Below are 17,807 nucleotides of genomic sequence, written 5' to 3'. Positions count from 1 at the left end.
AAGCTAGTCAGGCACTTTCAAATGAATATGATTTATGGACCACAGTACGCCCCTAAAGACAGCAAATGACCTGACAATATGCCAAGGAGAAAACGACCAGAGATCTGACCTGTGGAATTCCAAATGAAGCGCAATTCCTAAGTCCTGGGACAGCACTCACCATGCCCACACCCACACATTCACAGGCCTGCAGAGGCGGCAGGCAATCCTAGGTGTAGGGCATACTCCCAGCACTGCTACATCATCCTAGGCAGGTCCCTTAGCCTTCTGAACCTCAGTTTCTCCCTGAGTAAAGGCACCTGACTTGCAAGGATAGTCAACTCAATTATAAAGCTTTCAGCCAGTACCAGGTAGAGTAGGTGTTCAGCAAGTGGTAGCTATTATTATCGTTTGTTATTTTTTAGAATGAAAACCAGAAAGCTAAGACCTCCATGCAACATTTGTAGATGATTTTCTTGTGAAAGTTAAGGAAGTCTGAACTGAGAATCCAGCCGAGTTACAAGAAAATTACTCCCTTTACAAAAGGTTTCATCACAGTCTTCACTTAAGTAGGGACCCCCTCCGCTGTGCACTTAATATATAATTAGATATTGCTTACTCATGACATTTTTCTAATCAAAAGATATTAATTCTCCATTTCCTACCACAGCATCTCAATAAAAACTCATCTTTCGAGAGTTTTACTGTTCTGTTCTGCTTTTCATTTCAAAAATATTATGCACTCATTAAAGAAATTCAGGATGATAGAAGTAGAAAAATAAATCACCCCTATCCCATCTTTGTTAACACTGTGGTGTACTCCCCTCTAATCGTGATTTCCACACCTGGAGATTTTTTCTTTTGTATACAGTTTTAATTGTACCTGGTTTGGATGGTAATTTTTTTAACCTAACACGGTAATATAAGCAATCTTTTCCGTATTATGATATACTTTTCAGTATATGCCATATTTACCTAATAATTTCTCTGTACTTGGCTTGATGCTCTCATGTCTCTCTGTAATTAGTACTTGTGATACCTGCCATAACTATCATCATCAAATTCATCACCGTTATTACTACTGAGACTACTGCTGCTAATTTTAAACTTGGAAAGACCTACCACTTCCAGGAGACAGGTCAATGTTCATATTCATTTTCTGCAGCTTTGCTTTTACAATGAAATCTTTTGTCCATCTAAACATTTAATGTGTGTATGGTGAGATAAGGACCTTAGAAAAATACTTTTCTTTTTGGTCCTAGCCAATTATCCCCAAATCATCACTGACTAAATCTTTTTCTGGTTGATGATGCTTCCCTCATCAAGTTGAGCATCACACACACACAAACGTACACACACACAATCCTGGTCTAACAGGTTTCATTGAGTGACCCAGATATGCGTATGTTATTTTTTGGCTTTAAAATGTTTTAATATCTGGCAAGGCTAGGTCCCCCAACAGAACACACACATTCTTTCACTCTTCTTCAGAAACTAATTAGCTATTTTCACACATCTTTATTTCTACATGAATTTCAGAACTACTTTTGAAAAAGTTCTGCCGAAATGTGGATTAAAGCTGCATTAAATCTACAAATGAGCTTAGGAATAACTGATGTCTTTACAACACTTTTTCTTCCCTTCTAGGGACACAAAGTGCTTCCTTAACTATTCAAGTATCTCTCTACAAAACTGTGAAGTTTTCCTCAAGGGGGATATTTTCATTTCTTACTAAGGTTGTTTCCAGAAATGCTTTGTTATTACTGCAAATGTTTTCATTAGATTTTAAGTGGCCACTAATTAGACATAGGACGGCCATTGATTTGTGTATACCTACTTTGAACAAAAGCTCTGGAGGCCTCCTGCAACCTATGAGCCATTAAGCAACCCACATTTCTTTCCCACTGCAGGCTACGGAGTGCCCACTGGCCGCCAGCGGCTCCAGTGCTGTCACCGAGGCATCACGCTCACACTCACCTCCTCGCCAGTCCTAATGACCAGTCTACCCCTATCATCCTCTTTCCTACGCTTCTCCAGCACTGACAGGTTCCAATGCACTGAACACGTCCCCAAAATGAAAGGTATATTCGTTTTATCAGTGCTAGGACATCCAACTTTTTATATCTGAGGAAAGGTTAAAAAAACGAGTAAGGTATGCCTGGCCAGGTGTGGCTCAGAGGTTAAGCATCGACCTAGGATCCAGGCGATCAGGGTCCGATTCCCAGTCAGGGCACATGCCCGGGTTGCAGGCTTGATCAATGACTCTTTCATCATTGATGTTTCTCTCTCTCCCTCTCCTTTCTTCTCTCTGAAATCAATAAAGATATATTTTTTAAAAAAACGAAAAAAACACACAAGTAAGGTGAATTTATAATCTCTAAAAGGAAAAAAAAAAATCTATAAATTTGAGACAAATCTGGTAAAAATGTACTGTTTATTTAAATTAGTGATAAACTGAAAGCAGCCTAAATATCTTTCAATAGGGGTTCAGGTAAATAAACTGTGAGATTATTTTTAATGGCTATGCAGCCAAATAAATTGGTGACACAGAACAACATGTATTGACATGGAAAATGTCCATAATACATTATAAGTAAAAAAGGCAAGAAAAGATAAAAAGAAGGGCCACATAACAGCACCACAGAGAAATGCTGTTTTTGTTTAACAGGAAAAATGTCTGGAAACATATACACCAAAATTCTGACAGTGGCTTTTTCTGGTCAGTAGTATTATATGTGAACTTCATGTTCTTTATTCTGTTTCATGAGCTCTTACCACTTTTACAATCAGATTTTAAAATTAGTCAACCTCAAAAACATATAATGGACACTGATAAAAGTCTATTATAAGAACATATAATCACTAGTAAATCAAATACATTGTGGAAACATACCAAATGACAACTCTGAAACACAAACTCAGTTTTTTCATCTAGGTGAAAAATTCTTAGTACACAGGAACTTGGGGCAGGGAAGGAGGGAATAGCACAAAGCACTGATTGGGTAGTTATCCTTGCAAAAAGCATTTAAAAATATATCCGGCACCCTGGACGGGTGGCTCAGTTGGCTGAAGCATCCTCCCACACACCAGAGGGTTGTGGGTTCAATTTCCGGTCAGGGCACAAAGTTAGGTTGTGGGTTGAATCCCCGTTCGAGGCGTGCACAGGAGACAACCAATTGATGTTTCTCTCTCACATCGATGTTTCTCTCTCTCCCTTCCTCTCTCTCAAAAAATCAATAACCACATATCCTTGGGTGAGGATATATATATCTTTACCTGGGGACTTTTAGAGAGTAGAGCACTGAGTCATGGAGCCCCTGCTGAAAAGGTCCTTAAGGATTATCAAGCCAAAGCCCCTCACATTAAACAATACAAATGTGAAAGAAAAGCAAACATGAACCAAAAACAAAAAAGTTAGGTGTGTTCTCCAAAACCACACAGTTAATTAATGGCAAAGTCCAAAAGTATTTATAATTCAAACTTATGCTTTTTAATTACTTTCTCAATTTCTCTGAGTCAAGATATGCTGCTGCTGTCACTTCTACTCAGACCAGAAGGCAAGTGTACATTCCCCAGGGTTTTCTCATCACCTGCCGAAAAGTAAATAGGAATTTGTATAATAATGTGACTCGGTTGGATACAGCTCAGGGGCTCCAGAAGAAAGTCCTGATAAACAGGCACATGTTACACTGGGAGAAGTAGGAGCTGGCACACTCTAGGTTTTATACACTTGAGACCCTGAAAGTTGGGAAGGAAAAAGTGCTTTGAGTTTAAAATTACAACTGTGCCACAAGCTTTTCATGTCTGTGTGACATGAGTTCATTCAACACATCAGACTTTCACTCCTTTGGTTCATTCACTGTCTATTAGAGGTTCTGAAGGGGCCTCTTCTTAGGTCAACTTTAAACCTAAAGTTTTAAACACATGAAGTTTTTCATAATACAAGCCATAATTAACCGTTGCAGACTTCACTGATACTTCACCCACCAGAGGGAGCCCATATGGATTTCCATGGAAAAAGAAAGCTCAAACACTAAGAGTGTGTGAATTCTAGAATGACACTGTTCATAATACAATCAATATTGCAAAATCACACAGTATTATATTTCTAACCCCCCACAAAGAAAAATTAAATGAGATCAGGTATTAAAGTCCTTAACAGAGTTCCTTAACAATTTATTTTAGCAGAAGCTCAAAATTAAATTGATTTTCAAAATTTTGTATCTTCCTGAGTATTAGTTATAGGGCTAAATATTCTAACACAAGTTGGTGTGAGCTCAGTCAGTATCTGTCCTTATAGATGATTCTACCCTCAGCATGTTGACAAATCTGGTTCTCAAGCTTTTGAGGCAGAACCAGACTCTGGACAGGAAGAATTAACTTATAATGTCACCCTGAGGAGACCAGTTTCAGCAGCCCCATCCCAGTATGTGACACAATGAATTGTTGGTGGCCTGCCAACTAGAAGCTGAGGAAAGAGGGAACTCTTTGACCCAGTGCGGATTTTCCTTGGCATGAAGGAGAAAATGAACTGACCATCCCAAAGAACCATGCTTCTATAACATGTGACACAATTATTATCCAAGATGAATTTCCTTCAAGAAAGCAAGCACACAGAGAAGACAAACTCTGCCTAAGAGCCTGGCATGCACAAGGGCCCTAGTGGTCTCTATCCCCATCTGCAGTCCTGTGCGGCTGACTTGCCTTGTATTTCTCACCATGTGAAGGAAGGCCCAGCCCAGTGTTTGCTGGATTTGTGAAGCAGGCCTCAGATCTCCATGCAGCTAGCTGACCCTTGAACAGCATCAGGGTGAGGAGTACCAAAATCCCGTGCAGTCAAAAATCCATGTGTAACTTCTGACTCCCCAAAACTTTACTATAGTCATCCCTAGGTATCTGCAAGGGATTGGTTCCAGGACCTCCCATAGATACCAAAATCCGCAGATGTTCAAGTCCCCTATAGAAAATGGTGTAGAACAGTGCATAAAGTTGGCCCTCTGCACTAAAAGATTCCTAACCTCCAATCAAAAATGTCGTTTTCCAACCAAAACCTGGGGGGTACGAGGCCATGGATATGGGAAGCTGACTGCATATTTATTTTTAAAAATCTGTGTATAAGTGGACCCACAGTTTAAACCAGGGCTGTTCAAGGGAAAACTGTACTGGGCATCTTATTTGTAGACTCAACTGTCTCCAAGATCTAAATAGGACAAAATTGGAACCACATCTTAATAATAAAATACATTTGCAACCAAAAGAATTCAGGCTCATGCAGGCACTGGCATACCTTTTCTCATTCCATCTGCATAGCAACCTTGTAAGGTTGTTATTACCCACTCACTCTATTTTAGAAGTGAAGAAACTGAGGTTAATATCTTGCCCAAGTTCATACAGTAAGAGGCATTCCAATTCAGGTCTTTCTGCTCTAAATACCATTCAGTCTCCAGCTATTAATTCAGTATTAACTTAAGAAGAAGACTTACTGCCATTCTAAAGCCAAATAACTGAATTTTTGGTTTAAAATTATAATGAAAATTAAAGGTAGGAGGATGGGCGGAAGTGGGGGGCATAATAAATAGCATTAAAACACCTGGCTTCTACTTCTGGCTCTGTCCTATGAGCTCAGATATTAGGACTCTGGGCAGGTCATTTCATTTACCCGGGTATTAGTTTTCCTATAAAATGAGAAGCCTATACAACATGAACTTAAAATCCTTTTAGCCCAGCCAGCATGGCTCAGTGGCTGAGCACTGACCTATGATCCAGGAGACTGCGGTACAATTCCCTGTCAGGGCACATGCCCGGGTTGCGGGCTTGATCCCCAGTAGGGGGCGTGCATGAGGGAGCTGATTAATGACTCTCATCATTGATGTTTCTATCTCTCTCCTCTCCTCTCTCTGAAATCAATAAAATATATATATATTTAAGAAATCTTTTTAAGTACATAAAGAAAAAAGCCCATGGTTCAGCTTTAGGTATACAGGTTCTATTTTTACTATACGTCAGATAAGATGTCAAGCAGATTTCAACATGAATGTCAGGCCCGACAATTGGTAATGGTTGTCTGGGGCACAATGCTGCGAAGGATTCTGAGCTTTACAGATCTGCTGGGAAATCAGCACTGGCTTCCATGGTCACAGGCAGGAAGAGAAGAACAGCTGCATGCTTGCCACACATTTGTCCTTACTGACAGAGTTTCAACATGACAGAGAAATGCTGCTCTCTCCACCATCGATGCTATTAGTACCTGCACCAGATTTTCACTGATTCCTCCACGCACTTACTTGGTTCCCCTTGCAAGTAAGAAATGGAAGTACAAGAAAACTAAGAGGTTTAGGGAACATAGCTTGGCACCAATGAGGAAAACAGTCTAAACAGCCTGTTTGGGGTTGAAGTAAGGGGTGAAGGGGAACAATAATAATCAGTATGGTTCTTTATGATACATACACAGCCTCATAAAATTCTAATAACTTCCTTATCATGCCCATTTTATAGAAAAGGAAACTGAGGGCCAGGTAACAGGACTTGCCCACGTCACCTGCTTCTAAGTGGCAGAACCCAGGTTCAAATGCAAGTCTTCCAAATCAAGTCCCAGTCCTCTCTCCACTCCCAAGGTCCCCATTAGTCCCACAGTCCAGATAAGTTTAACTAATCAAGCTCTCACTGCAAAGTGGCATATTCATCATTGTTTAGAGCTGTTCAGATATAAGTTCATCCCCACAAAATTTGAAATGTCGTTACTAATTTGTTTGTATTTTAATGGGCAGACATGCACTGAGTATATATAAATCGAGCATAAAGGTCACCTATCTCCACACCTTTGTACACACTCTTCTCTTAGCCTGAGATGCCCTTCTCCACCCTGTCGGCACTGGAACCAACTATTCCTCTTTCAAGATTTGTTTTAAGAATCATCACCTCTATACAGCCAGTCTTGGCACCCAGGTACAGCTGAACACATTTCCTCTGTGCTCTACACATCTACTAGGCTTTATGGCACTTGTTTGGTTAAAATGTATGTTTCCTCCACCAGTCCTTTTAAATTGTGTTATTCTAACACAGTGCTGATCAGAAGGTTGGTGCTTAATAGATGCATATTGATAGGCTGAATAGACTCATCTGGTCAATCCTCTGCATTCCCCTCCCCCCCATGCTTGAATATTCTCTGAAAGTTGCCATTCATTAATTTGTGCACACACATATTCATTAAAAAATATGTCTGCAAAGTACCAGGTATTGGGCTGTGAGTCAAACAGAAGTGGATTTACCATGAAAGTAATTAAGTTTAAGCTTCAGAGCTCCTTACTTGCACTTCCCAGAGCTCTGAACCTTCTTCTGTGATTTCGTGTTTTTCTATCTTGAAGACTACGCACAGAACTGTGTAAGCGTCAAGCTACAAAAAAACAACACCCACCATGGTGCCAAGGATACAAAAGTGAGTAAGACAAACATTCCCTCTCCCCTTACAGAGGTTGGTGGGGGAAGACACACCACCTTTTTTTTCCTTTTGTTTTCTTTTTTCATTCAACAGCCATATACTAAGCGACGCCGGGTCGGGCGCTGGCGATTCTGACGCCAGCCCAGCACTGTTCCCGCCGCGAGACGGCCCCTGCTCCCCTGAACGAAAGCCGGCGGCGTCCAGGGAACGGAGAGCAGTTTAGGTGACTGCGGCGTGGAGGGTCGCGAAAGATCGCCCGGAGCCAGTCTCAAGGCGCACTGGCCCCTAGCTCGAGCCCTAACCTGCGGCAGGAGGCGAGGGGAAGGGAGAGGTCAGAGGAACGCGCTCTTTGACCTCAATGCTGGGGGGTGGGGGAAGGGAAAGGGGAGCAAGAGACGAGAAAACGCTGGAGGCAGACACACTGTGGTCAGCGCCGCGACCGAAAAGCAAAGGGCTCTGGGGACATTTCCCCGGCGTTCAAGTGACAGCGAACTCATCACCTTACAGGGCAGCCCACGCACTCTGCGAACTGAGATTTCGAGCGCCTCCCCCCGCCCCGCCCAGAGGAGTCGCCCCCTAGAGCCGCCCGGAGGGCGTCCCCGCGCTTCCCGAGGAGGCGGCTCCCTCCCGAGACAGCTGTGGGCCCTCCGGGACCAACTCTGTCTCCCCTTCAGGCCGCTTTTCTCCAGGCGCTTCTTTCACATAACGCTTATGGGACAGGCTCGGGTCTGGGGTCTGGGGTCTGCGTCCGGGGTGCGCCCCCACCTCCAGCCCGCTGTTTCCATAGCAACCAGCTCACCACTTCACGCGCCCGGCTGGAGAAGTCGCCCTTGGGCCGGGGGCTCCGGCGGAACAACTCGTCGCGGTTGCCATCGACCCCGCCGCCCACCGCCACTCCCAGCGCTTTGTTCCGAGTCTTCACGGTCTTGACGCTGGCCCGGAACAGCAGTGTGATGTCTACCGCCATAGTGCCCCGCACCTAAAGCCCTGAGCCCGGCCGGCCCACGTCAGCAGCCGGCGACCACCGCGCCACCCGGCCGCTGGAGGACCGGTCCGTCCTTGCACGCCTCCGCCCGCCCAGGGCGGCGCGAGCACAAAGGTTCCGGCCTCCGCCCGCCAGCGACGACGCGAGCACAAAGGTTCCGGCCTCCTCTCGGTTCCCGCGGCTCCCCGAACCCCCGAGACGCGCGCACACCCGCGCTCGCTTCTCCTTCCGTCAAACCCGGCCCCGCCTCACCGCACAGGGAGGTCCCGGGGCCCGCGTGGGGAGTGTAGGCCCCCGGTAGCGAGAGGATCGGGAAGCCAAAAGTCTCCATCCCCACTCGTGGCTCCCGCCTCGACTGCGCCCCGCCGCGCGGGGGGCGGGAGACGGGAGGCGACCCAGCCTGACCTCTGACCTCAAGGACTCACCTGGTGCGGGGCCGAAGCCCGGGGACGGTGCCCAAGCCCGGGGACGGTGCCCCTCTGGGTGCAGTGAGTGCGACGGCAGAGCAGGTGTGCACGGCCCGAGCGAGACGCAGGAAGCCTTTGGTCTCAGCCGTCGGCCGCCGAGGCCAGTTCGCTCCTCGCGTTCCCGTGAGAACGAGAGAGGACACGTGCGCCCAGCGAGCCATCCAGGTTGTAACAGTGTTACCTACAGTGAGCGGCTCTCTGCAGACGCAGGTTTGCAGGATCACTAAGAGTTTATGGGACGGTGTTACAGTTTCTCAATATACTTAATAAAATTGCATTAGCCAATGAGTTCCTACTACATTTTGGCTCACGGTTCTGATTTAATTCACGATCTCACCGATTTCAAGTGTTTTTTTTTTGGTTTTTTTTTTAAGAGGATTACAACGAGGCTGTGCATTGCAACAGCGTTTGTGGAAGAGCGGGCAGCAGGAGGAAGAGTTGTTTTCACAGGGCTGAGATGTTATTTGCCTTCGCTCTGGCTGTCCTGAGCTGCACACAGTTGAATTCCCAGAGGCTGTGACTTGTGATTCTGCAAAACAATGAATGCAGAACAGCTGTCTTCTATTAAGCCAGACTTTAGAGAGATTTGCAGAACTGTAAAGGGATCCCATTCTCACTGGTGTTTGTTTGTTTGTTTTGGAAATGTTTTTTTTTCTTCACAAAAAGATACCACTTATGTTAGTATGTAATATGTTAATTTTTGGTTTTTGAATTGAATATTTAAAATTTTTGTTTTCATTTCCAATATGGTAAATACTGATAGATAAAACACCATGTAAATAAACGTTAAAAATTATTGAGGGCCCTAAATGTTAAGGGTGTAAAGGAATTCAGAGACCAAAAGTTTGAGACCCATTGTGTTAAATAAGTTCATCAACAATAGATGTCAAGAAAGGACATATATACCTGAAAGGAAGAGGGAGAACCCAGACTATAGCCGCTTCAGCCTTCCTGTAGATGAGTAAAGTAAGTTTCCACACAGGTTTCTTCCTCCTATGGAGAAAGAAAATTCGAAAGAAATGACAGAATCTCTGCCAACGATTCTGGGTTACCTAAATGGTCCTTTGTTTAACCGAGACACTAATGAGTCTGACTATGTGAAGGTAAGCCTGGGGCAGAGTAGAAAAGAGGTAAATAGCTGTGCATAATGTAGTGAACAGGAGTGAATTAAGTGTAAGAGGGGAAACTAGAACCCAGGGAGGAGGCCAGTCCATGGGGGAGGGTTTTTTAGTGGGAGGGGACTGAGCTACACCAAACCCTCAATGTGAGTACTGTGTTTGGTGCAGGGTTTTTTTGGGGGGGTAGGGTAGGTAAGCGGATGGAAACAAAGGTCTAAGTTTTCCCTCTGGATCTGCAAGAGCAGAGAAGATTGTGGGGATGAGACCCATGTGAGCTCAAAACATCAGGCACTAAACGGCACAAGTGACCACAAGTACATGATATGCCTAGAAAAGTCCGTGAGGAGGCCTGTCTTCCCACAGACCATGAGATAAGAGATTTCACTTTTGTTCTTCTTTTATTCTTTTAACCTCAGAGAGCAAGGAACCTTCAGGGGACAGTGGACTAATAACTACTTGACACCCCCATGGAGCTGAGAGGATGTGAATGAAAAGGAAGGACAGTGTAGAGAGATGCCACCAACTGCCCAGTTTGATGTGCTACATAAATGAGGCTTCATAAGCAACGATGTTTCACGCATTAGGCCAGGTACCCTTCTGAAAGAGAGCTAGGCGTATTGGAATTCCCAAATCCAGCTCCCTGCAGCTGCACCCCATGTGCCATCAGGATAGATGCAGGCAGCTGAGAATCATTTGGGGACTTTTGTAGAAGTCCTTGGGTGCAGCCTCAGCCAAAGAGGGTGTGTATATTGCATATCCAGACGCCCAACCCATGACAGACGTGTGCTGTGAATGAGAAATAGCTGTCAGCCACCGAGATGTCCTTGTCACATCCCTTGGAAGGGTTGGTTGTATAGCCCCACTACCTTGGGAAAGATGTTGTAAGCGGGCATTTGCTGCATGGAGGGTGCCCAGGGCCTGGAAGTGTGAATTCTTGTGGGGTGGCACAGGAAACCTGCGTTTTCTGGGCCCACAGAATCATGAACTTGCCACATAATGTGGGAGTAACCAGAGACTCTCTGTGGCAGTATTTCATTGTTCTCATAGTCACAGCCTCTCCCTAGGGGAAGATTATAGTTCCCTGGCCTATTGAGGACTAACTTGGCCAGGTGATTCTTTTTAGCCATAAAAGGCGACATGTGTTGCAAATTTAAGAGATAACATGTGCTTCACTGCTCTCTTTACCCTCTGCCATGGCAACCCATCATAGTCCAGTGTTTCATCAGCCTGGTCCCCGAGCAAAGAGGGCATGGAGCACAGCTGACCAGGGACATGTGCTGGCAGTGAGAAGACAGCCTTTGTTCTTGTCATCCATGGAGATTTGTGGTGGATGTTACCGCAGCATTGTGCGACTATCCTGATTGATAAAACCCATGTCCAGATATCTTCCCAAACAAGACCACTGGCTGCATTCTCCACTTACCGTCGTTACTGCGTGGGAATTGCAAGGCTGGACATCAGGCAGAGACAGGCCCAGGGGCTGCTGAGTGCCCAGTGTCTGCTGGTATGCACGCCCCAGGAACCGCACAGATGTGGACACCAGGGAGCAAAAGACCTCAGAAGAGAATGGAAAGCTACCGTGTTAACTTTCATCAGCGTATCTGACCTGTAGCTTCTGGACACAGTAAGGCCCATACCAGCCTCAGCTACATCACATATTCACTGTTCTCTCTGGACAGCGGTAGTTGTGAGTGTTTCAATACCTGTGGAATTGTTGTAGGGTACATAAGAGACATTTCTCAGATCTCTGAGCTCTTTCTAGTTAAAAGGACAAAACAAAAGAATCCCAGGAAACAGCCAGGCGTAATAGGAAAAGCAAGCAAACAAACAAAAAACACTTGAGATTTGAAAACTGAAAGACGGGTTTGAATTCCAGGTTCCCTGCTCACCAGCTGTGTGACTTTAAAGTTACTTCACCTCTCTGAGCCTTTTCTGAAAAAATGTATGAAAAACAGACACACCTATTGACCACTCCTGCTTCTATGAGTAGAAATTTCCTCCTAAATACCCTTTCCACCTCCCCGTGGAGCCAATGTTAGTCATCTGGTTGTTGGGCAACAGCCAACCAGTCTGCATTTTTCAGTTCGTTGGAGCTGATCTCAAGATTTCTGAACTGAGGACATTGGCTCTTTTGCAGATGTCAGTGGGAAGAAGTGACTGGGTAAGGGGTCTGTTCTGCATACTTGTATCTCACCTTGGAAGGGAGCTAGAAACTGGAATCTACCAAACCTCTCTCCACCCTTGTCTCCTCCTCCTCTCCCTCAATATAATTATCTCTGCAGACCAGGTTTTTCTGCTTCTCAGTTCATGCGGCCGAACACGGGCCGCGGTCAGCTCCTGAGCTTATATGTTATGTTTACTTAGTCACAGCTGTATCAATTCCAAGCCCAAATTCTGAGCATGCAGGAAAAAACTGGCCCAGCTTGGGACAGACATCCACCCCTGGTCCAGTCAGCTGTGGCTCAGCATCCAGAGTCATGGCTCAAACGTGGCTGTCAGGACATACGCTGATGGTTGGGGGCTTTGGAGCTATATTATGTTTCTGTAACAAATTAGCACAAACTTAGTGGCTTAAAACAACACACGTTTGCTGTCTTTTAGTTCTAGAGGTCAAAATTCCAAAATGGGCCAAAATCAAGGTGTGGGCAGGGCTGTGTTCCTTTCTGGAAACTAGGGGAGAATCCCTAGAGTTTTCCCTTTTCCAGCTCTAGAAGCTGCCCACATTTCTTGGCTCCCGGCCCCTTCCTCCACCTTCAGAGCCAGCAGTGACGGAGCGAGTCCTTCTTATAACCCATCACTCTGACACCAGCTCCCTTCTCTTCTACATTTAAGGACCCTTGTGACGACCTGGGGCCCACCCAGGGAATCCAGGACAACCTCCCTCTCTGAAGGCCAGCTAATGCACAACCTCAAGCCCATCTGCCACTCCAATTAGCCCTTGCCACGCGACATAACATATTCACGCATCCCAGGCATTCGGATTTGGGCCTCCTTTTGGGGGTCATTATTCTGCCTACCGCAGGGGGGTAGCTCCAACAGAAAGGTGGGATGATTATGAGCCGGACAGATACCCCTTGGGTGTCCTCCTGGATGAACAAGAGAGATGCACCCATAATTTTCCATTCCTCAAACAATGTTCCTGGGCCTGCTCGTTGTAACGCTCTGAGGGTCTACAGAAATAAGGAAAACAGATTTCCGCTTAAAGGATTTCCTCTCTCCCGGCCAGCGTGGCTCCGGGTTGAGCGTCGACCCAGGAACCAAGAGGTCACCAGTTCGATTCCTGGTCAGGGCGCGTGCCCGGGTTGTGGCTCTATCCCCAGTAGGGGGCGTGCAGGAGGCAGCTGACCGGTGACGTTTCTCTCACATTGATCTTTCCCTTTCGCTTCCTTTCTCTCTAAAAATCAATAAAAATATATATTTTTAAAACAGGACTTCCTCTCGCAGGAGGCTCTCACATGCCCAAAGTCCAAGGCAAGGGCCCTCTGAAATCGAGCCCTTTCTGCCTCTGCAGGAGCCATCCCACTTTGCTTAGCATCTTAAAAGACACAACTGGCAACAATGTAATTAACAGCTTCCAGAGGTCAAGTCCTCTCTCTCCCTTCACCCCCCCAGGTTGGGAGTCGGTGCCACTTCTTCCCAGCACTCACTTCGTCCACCCCAGGAGTTTCATAAATCACCTCATAAAAACTCATTTACTGGTTTCCCCAACATAATGGCAGAAATAAACTGCTCGATACGCACTTGGAAACTCCCTCCAGAAAACGTGTCCAGCGCCTTGTCGGCCCGGCATCCTGGGTTCCAACCTGGACTCCTACCACCTTTACTTTCTGACGGTATCTCCCGTAATTAGGACGGCTGAAGCCTCCGCTTTTTATTGAGTTGGATGGCAAATCACAGAATAAATGCTTTCCTCTGCACTTTAAAAGGGTTTAATAGGAAAATATTTTTCCTACATCCTGTTTCAAGGGGAAAATGTGATTTTAGGGGACATTTTATAGTTCACAACAGGATATTGAAGGGCATTTGGTTTTGCTTAGTTTATTATGACTGTGTTTCTCCAGCATGAAGTGGTGTTTTTTTGTGATTATTTAGATAAGTCTGATTACCGTGGGTGGATCGCCACACAATTATGGAGATTTAGGACTGGAAAGGGCCTCAGATATCATCCAGCCAGGCCCCCTCATATTTCAGATGGGAAAGCAAATGACTTGTCCAGGGTCACACGTTGAGTTAGTGGGGAAATGAGACTAGATTCTTTATCTCCCAACCCTTCAATGCCTTCAAACTGGGTTATTTTGGGGAGTGGGGTCGGGGAGGAGCATGCATACAAAGGGATCCGTATGTATCTGTAAGCACTTTTGAATTTGAGAATTGGAAGGTAGTAAGTGTGGATTTGTGTGTGTTTCATCCACTCGCCCATCCATCCACCTGTTCATCCACCATCCATCCATTCATTCAGTCATTCACTGATATTCCAAACATGTTGTGAGTGCCTACTCAGTAAATGGCAGTGTTGGACTCTGAAAATATAAAAACAGACCTGAAGTCCCCTGATCTTGGAACAGGTCAAAGACTAATGGTGCAGACAAGTACATACATAGATAATTATAATTAAACACAATAGGCACAATAATGGAGTTGGTTGTTTTTAGACGACATCTCTGAAGAATTTTAATTCTTAAAAAACAGCTTCATGAATCACCCACCTCCTCTCTGTAGATAGCAAAAGACCATGAATTAGAAAGAGGTCTTGCCCCCAGAAATAAGGGATAGAGAAGGTGTTCTGGTGGTCTTTTCTGGAGATTTCAGTCATCCCAGCCTTGATGGAGTCTACGGAGACGGACCAGGTCCTAGCCAGGCACAGTGGCAAGAGTGTGGGTTCTGGGTCAGAGCCCAGCTTAAATCCCATCACTTGCCCAGCCGGGTGTGGCTCAGCGGTTGAGCGTCGGCCTAGGATCCAGGCGATCGGGGTTCGATTCCCGGTCAGGGCACATGCCTGGGTTGCGGGCTGCAGCCGATCGATGACTCTCATCATTGATGTTTCTATAGATCTCTCTCCATCCCCTTTCCTCTTTCCAAAATCAATAAAGATATATTTTTTAAAAATCCCATCACTTATTAGTAGCGAGATCTTTAGAAGATATTTCTTCATCTATGAATTAAAGATAGAATATCTGTCCAACAGGGTTGCTGTAGGTGTTCCTGAGATGATCTACATGGAGCAGGGAGCGGCTCTGGCACAGAGCTAGTAATGAACACAGAGCCACGTGGGCCCGAGGGTGCTGAGGATGGTCAGAGATTAAAACTCACAGCTGCAGGCGGTGGAGAGTCTTCATCAAATATCGGAGGGAGCCTCGGTTTACCTCCTGGTCTCTACAACCCCCAGCGAATGTGGGGCGTTCACGGGAAGGCCGAGACAGTGACTCAGATGACAGGAAGCACTTAGAAAGTAATTGGCCACCGTGGTTTGGGTCAGTCTCAGAGAATGCTTCTGGGAGTTGGAGTATTTACTCTGGAGACGAAAAAGTAGATGAAATAACGACCCTCAAGTGTGCGAGCCGGGGGTGAAGAGCAGCTGCTCCCTGTCTCTCTCCTGGGCTGGATTAGAGGAAATGAGCTACATCAACGCACGAGGGGCCTGAGCTAAACCATAAGAATCATCTGGATGCTGGTGGTGGACTTTGGGATGAGTTGGCAAGGTGCTCAGGATCGGACAGGGTCTCTTCCCGCCACGCACCTTTACGCGTAGGGATGGTGACACTCTCAAGCTCCCCCCAAACAGGGCGTCTGTGACTCTAGCAGAATCCTCCGACACGGGGCACAAGTCTCAGCCAAATGAAACCACTGTCCTAGACCTGGGTCCCTCCTGAGCAGGGACAGGGTTGCTAGCTGGATGGTTACCCCCGGCGACCTAGACTTTGAACATTCCACGGATACCACCGTCGCTTGTGCCGGCTGCTGCGGCGACCGCGCCTCCCCTCTCTGAAGTTTATTAAGAAATTCTCTGTAGGGCTTCCTTCACCAAAAGCGCATTTAATAAAGCTTGGAATTTCCTCACAACACATTTACTCTCGTTGTCGTATTTTTAGGTCTCCATTATTACTTGTCTTCGCCTTTCTGCTTTGTAGGCACGAGGCGGGCCAACCCAGAGGGGTTCCAAAAGTTATCAATAACCAGGAATTGGCCCCGCCACTGGAGTCCTCCCCACCCCTCTCGAAAAAGCCAAGGTCCTCCCTGTTGATTTAGGAAGCCTTTAAGCCAGCCACTGGTTTTAATAATTATTCATTAAAGAGGCAGGCAAATCACGGCTCTAAGTTCAAAATGGAATACGAAAGTCTCACTGTGACCATTGGTGGGAATAGTTTTGAGTTTTTTTCCACCAAAAAGTAGCCTCTGATGGGTTAGGTATGTGTTTAAAATAGATTTGAGTTGAGTGGCTTTAACTTGGAGGTTTTAAACAAAGAGTCTGTAATACTGGTCATTCGGCAGTTATCAAATATGCCTTATACACTCTGAAGTATTTTGTTGGAAATGGCCAAATTATTATAATAATGCATCGATTTAATTTATAAAAGTCCCTAATTAAACCCACAGAGCTTTCACAGGTTCGATGCCTCCATTACAAAGCATAATTATGAGTGAAGCCAGTCCAGCCCTCTACCCCTCACGGTGGAAGGAAGGAGTCTTGGTCTCCATGCCAGACAGACCTGCTCCTATCAGGTAAACCTCCCACAGGGTCCAGAAAAGTGTGCGGGTCCTTTACGTCAAGTTCCTGTCCAGACGGGTGACAAAGCGAGAAGAGGCCAAGGCAGCTGCTCTGCCCAGCCGTCATCCCAGCCCCTGCGGCCAGCGTGGGGCCTTAGCTGTCCCTCCCTAAGGCCCCCGTGGCCCCCCTTCTGGTCTGCCCTCAGACCTCTGCTCTTCTCTTCCCTTCCTCCCTCTCCGATCCTCGGTCTAGGGAAGCCCTGGAGGTCCCCCGCCCTCTCTCGGATCGCCAATCACCTTTGCTTCTGCTGCTCGTGTGAGGACTACAGGGAGGTGGCTCTTCCCCACAGGGCGGCCTGGGCAAGCTGACCTTCCATCCGAGCCTCCAGTGTGCCCTCTGCTGCCCCCCCTCTACCCGATGCTGCCTCCTCCCCTTGAGTTTCGTCCCCCCGGGGAATGCAGTTCCAGGAAGTGGAGGGTGGGAGGGGGGTGGAGCGGGCCGCCCCACTCCCCACAAGGAGATAGACGGAAAATTCTTGCTGGTGACTGGTCGTCATTAATAGAGGAAGGGGAAGAAGAAGATGAAGAAGATGATGATGATGAAGGTGATGATGAAGATGATGATGGAGATGATGGTGATGACATGATGAAGAAGATGAAGATGATGATGGTGATGAAGATGATGATGAAGGTGATGATGAAGATGATGATGGAGATGATGGTGATGACATGATGAAGATGAAGATGATGAACATGAAGATGAAGATGATGAAGATGGTGACGAAGATGCTGAAGATGGTGATGAAGATGATGAAGATGGTGAAGATGAAGAAGACGATGATGAAGATGATGGTGATGAAGAAGAAGAAGATGGTGGTGGTGAAGATGATGGCGATGAAGCTGATGATAAGACGATGATGATGAGATTGCAGATCGTTCACAAGTACTGTTTCAAATGCTTTATAGATAATAAATCACACAATCCTAAGAGGTAGGTAATTTTATCACTGCCATTGTATAGATATGAAAAACCAAGGTACAGAGTGGTTAAGACACTTGCCGAAGGCCACACAGCTAGTAAGTAGCAGGGCAGAGGGGAACCCAGGCTGCGCAGC

At 46.1% G+C, this 17,807-nt stretch overlaps 1 protein-coding gene across 2 annotated transcripts in view; it reads right to left on the bottom strand.

Moving 5' to 3' along the window:
• STX18 (syntaxin 18) overlaps nt 1–9,286 on the bottom strand; it is an 85,945-nt gene extending 76,659 nt beyond the window's left edge. Inside the window, exon 1 of one of the 2 annotated variants that reach the window (XM_081131966.1) lies at nt 8,828–9,286. Coding sequence is in view for 1 of the 2 variants with exons in the window: in XM_081131965.1 (XP_080988091.1) it covers nt 8,217–8,384 (168 nt within the window). In the remaining variant the exon portion in view is untranslated. Of the gene's footprint in view, nt 1–8,216; nt 8,526–8,827 lie in introns of those variants that run through there. The other variant, XM_081131965.1, reaches the window with a different exon arrangement.
• Nucleotides 9,287–17,807: the final 8,521 nt, after the last annotated feature.

Source organism: Miniopterus schreibersii, assembly GCF_964146895.1.
Source record: "Miniopterus schreibersii genome assembly, chromosome: 1".
Taxonomy (NCBI): Eukaryota; Metazoa; Chordata; class Mammalia; order Chiroptera; family Miniopteridae; genus Miniopterus; species Miniopterus schreibersii.
This window is presented reverse-complemented; position numbering and strand designations above follow the sequence as displayed.